This window comes from Quercus robur, chromosome 12, assembly GCF_932294415.1.
Source record: "Quercus robur chromosome 12, dhQueRobu3.1, whole genome shotgun sequence".
Classification (NCBI taxonomy): Eukaryota; Viridiplantae; Streptophyta; class Magnoliopsida; order Fagales; family Fagaceae; genus Quercus; species Quercus robur.
Window position 1 is genome coordinate 33,754,278 of NC_065545.1, and position 3,722 is coordinate 33,757,999.

Sequence of the window (3,722 nt, forward strand, 5' to 3'; positions counted from 1 at the left end):
TTTGGATACAATTTTTTATTTCTTGTTGATACAAATTAATAAGTTCAAAAATAAAAATAAAATATTCAAAAAAGCCAAACATAGTATAACCTTCAGAAAGTACAGAAGATGTCCACGATGATATTCTCCTATGTGAGTAGTTTCCTCTGAACATGTTGAAGGCACTCTTGTTGACAAATGACAATACGGAATAAAATTAATTACCAAACCGTATATAATTGAGCTTTTATTTTTATGCATTAAATTCGTGGAACCAAAGTCCAACTAGCTTTCCTTTAATCAGTTAAGATGCAATTATAATGATTTGTTATTTTGAAAAATGCCTTCTTCATCACTCATTCAATTATCATATCCATACATAAAGAAAAAGTAAAGTAGTCATAACTCAAAACTCATAAGTCGCAAGTCATAATTTACTGTGTTTTGTTTTCTTTTGGCCTGGTCAATAGTCAGCAAAATGGTTAAGCAGCTCAGCTTACCAATCAAATTATGTGAATGGTACAGAGGAGTTAAAGAAAAACGCCCTCCGTTTGTTTACCATGGTTAAGGATGTAACTTGTGGTAGTAAATGTAGAGAAGACAAACTAGCAGAGTTAGGTATTATTTTGGGGGCAAAAGCTATGATTGAGATAATTGGCCTCCTGACACCAAGTCATGATTGAACTTATACACCACTCCTACCAGTTTCTCTTCTTTCTATATAACCCCCACCATACCTCCATTAGTCCCCTCCAAACTATACCTATCACTCGCCAAATTCTCTCTCTCTCTCTCTCTCTCTCTCTCCAAAGACCAGAAGCTTAAAACTTCAACCCTAGTAGTCCTTTGAATACACAAAGTTCTTCAAAGGAACTTTTCTTTGGTTTTTATTGCAAAGAGAAAAGTATGATGGTTGAGAAGGAAGATCTGGGTCTGAGTCTGAGCTTGACCTCAGCTCAGAACCACCACTCTCTACACCTGAATCTCATGCCTTCCCTGGTCCCATCTTCTGGGTTCAATCCAAAGCCCTCTTGGAACGAGACCTTTCCTTCATCAGGTGCGTTAATGGACTTTGTAAAATTTGCATGGCTTTCATTCTTAGATCTGGGCTTTGCTCATAATACCCGTTTCAAGGAAGCCATTTTTGCCTTTTTCTTTCAACTTTCAAGGAACTTAGATAAAAATAATACTTTTTTTTTTTCCTTTGCTCTTTTATCTTTAATTTCTTTAACAACCAACTTTTCTCTTATTCACACTCAGAGTTTCTCAAATCTACAACCTTTTCACAAGTCATGGGGTCTTATTCTTTAGATCTGTCCATCAAAATTCAATCTTTTTCATTGATTCTAACTCACAATCCCACATGCAGATCGAAACTCTGAAACATGCCGAGCCGAGACTCGATCTTTCCTACGAGGCATCGACGTGAACCGGCTTCCATCCACGGCTGATTGCGAAGAAGAAGCAGGCGTGTCATCTCCAAACAGCACCCTATCTAGCGTGAGTGGGAAGCGAAGCGAGAGAGAAGCTCACTGTGAAGAGCTCGACATTGAGAGAGCTTGCTCTCGAGGTATCAGTGATGAAGAAGACGGTGAAACCTCGAGAAAGAAGCTTAGGCTCTCCAAGGACCAGTCCGCTGTTCTTGAAGAGAGCTTCAAAGAGCACAACACCCTCAACCCAGTAAGTATACTATGCACCAAAACTCAGTTGAATCATTATCAAGTTTGTCTGGTTGTTGAGAAAAAAAAAAAAGAAAGTAAAGTAAAGCAAATAAATTTTGGCCTTTCTCGTTTTTGATTCCCAAGCGAATTTGTACGTTACACAGACTTGATGGAGGGTCTTCAGTCTAACAGTCATCTACCAATATTTTCAAGAAAAAAAGAAAAACATTTGAGGTCCAAAACAAGCCAGAAAAAGTCGATGCTTTCTAATATTTTCTCGGCAAACAAACAGAATTCTTTGTCATGTAGGTGTAGTCTGGCACTTTTACTGATACATAGGTGGTTTTTCTTATGGTTGCAGAAGCAAAAGTTAGCGTTGGCTAAGCAGCTAGGCCTCCGACCTAGGCAAGTAGAGGTCTGGTTTCAGAACAGAAGGGCAAGGTGAGAAATTTATTTCGTATTTTTATTATTAGGGTATTTTTGGTATTATCCAGTTAATATATTTAGAATTACTGTTATACCCATTTGAAGTAGCTTTATTTACGTGGGCTTTGAAATATAATTTACAGGACCAAGCTGAAGCAAACCGAGGTTGACTGCGAATTTCTAAAGAGGTGTTGTGAGAATCTGACGGACGAGAATAGGCGGTTGCAGAAGGAAGTTCAGGAGCTGAGAGCACTGAAACTTTCCCCGCAGTTCTACATGCAAATGACCCCACCTACGACCCTAACCATGTGCCCCTCATGTGAGCGTGTCGGGGTCCCACCTTCTTCATCATCAACCGTTGATGCAAGGTCCCACCAGATGGGCCCAACTCACCAGCGTCCGATCCCAATTAACCCGTGGGCCCCAACTCCATCTTCCATCCCACATCGACCGTTCGATGCAGTGCTCCATCCACGATCGTAGATTAGCTACAAAGATCAACATGAAAAAAAAACATTTTGGTCCTTAAACTAGGTGTATTGTAATGTAATCTTATTCTTATTCTTAGCTAATATCAAAGGTTGTTATAATGTGTACGGAGAAAAGATGCAAATATATTCAGTTTTTAACAGCGTACCAATTTTCAGGTTCAACGTTCGGATCTAAGATATGGTTGGTAGAACGTGATTTGGTGGGTCTTCATGTTTTGTATTATTGGACCCACCTTCTTCTCTGTGGGGTTGGGGTGACCTAGTTTAGTTTTTATTAATTTATTTAGGAGGGTAAGGAAGGAAGACTATGTCTGTAAAGTGCATTTCTAATTAGTAATTAATTGTTTAACTTTAAAAAGTCAAGGAAGTTTGTGACTTTTTGTTCTAATCTCTAATGGAAAACCACAAATGATTATTACTTATAATGACAGAGGAATCTTACTTTATTATGTCCTTTATTTAACTTTTTAAACATGTTGGGTTCATATTTGTAGACAGAAAAGAAGCATGTGGGATTGGTTGTTGAAAGTTGGGGTCAGATGAAGGTTTTTATTTCTCTCAATTGTGGCCAAAGTCCTTGTTCAAGGAGATTTTCAAAGTAAATTGAGTCTTATTGTTTGACAAAGGATTGCTCCTTATTTTCTTTGCTTGATATTTACTTTTTCTGAATAAGCATTTGAATCCCCATCCTCACGCCAGTCACGCGTTTTTCCATACTTTTGAAACTTTCTTTTGGAAAGCAATTGATAGTGGATTATGTTAGACGTTCCACTTTTGATGACTATTGTAGCTTGGAATGTGGCTATGCCGCCATAGTTTATTTTTTGGGAATTTTTTTTTTTTTTTTTTTAAGAAATACTTTTGGGAAAAAAGAGAGAATAAAAATCAAAGGCCAGTTTTTAACATCCAAACTCCAAAGTCATGAGTAAAATGAGTTCTGATACTTTTCTGTCAGCCTTCCTTTAAAAGCATACTTGATTTAATTGAAACTCAGCAAATGAGAACCATACTGGATATCGTGCATTTCTTAAAAACTTGGTCATTACGCTTTTCCTTGTAGTCTCAAATGGAAAATAAGCTTTGTGAGGGCTAAGAATGTTTAAGTCAAGAATTGTTTTTATTTTATATATTTTTTTTCATGCCGAATTTGACCGAAATATGCTGG

At 37.4% G+C, this 3,722-nt stretch overlaps 1 protein-coding gene across 1 annotated transcript; it reads left to right on the forward strand.

Annotated features, from left to right (window-relative positions):
- Positions 1 to 655: 655 nt before the first annotated feature.
- LOC126710632 (homeobox-leucine zipper protein HAT4) lies at positions 656 to 2,719 on the forward strand. The gene is made up of 4 exons (XM_050411197.1): positions 656 to 1,036; positions 1,349 to 1,659; positions 2,002 to 2,081; positions 2,210 to 2,719. Exons 1-4 carry the CDS (start codon positions 886 to 888, stop codon positions 2,547 to 2,549), a joined length of 882 nt encoding a protein of 293 aa, XP_050267154.1. The 5' UTR covers positions 656 to 885; the 3' UTR covers positions 2,550 to 2,719.
- The last annotated feature ends 1,003 nt before the right edge of the window (positions 2,720 to 3,722 follow it).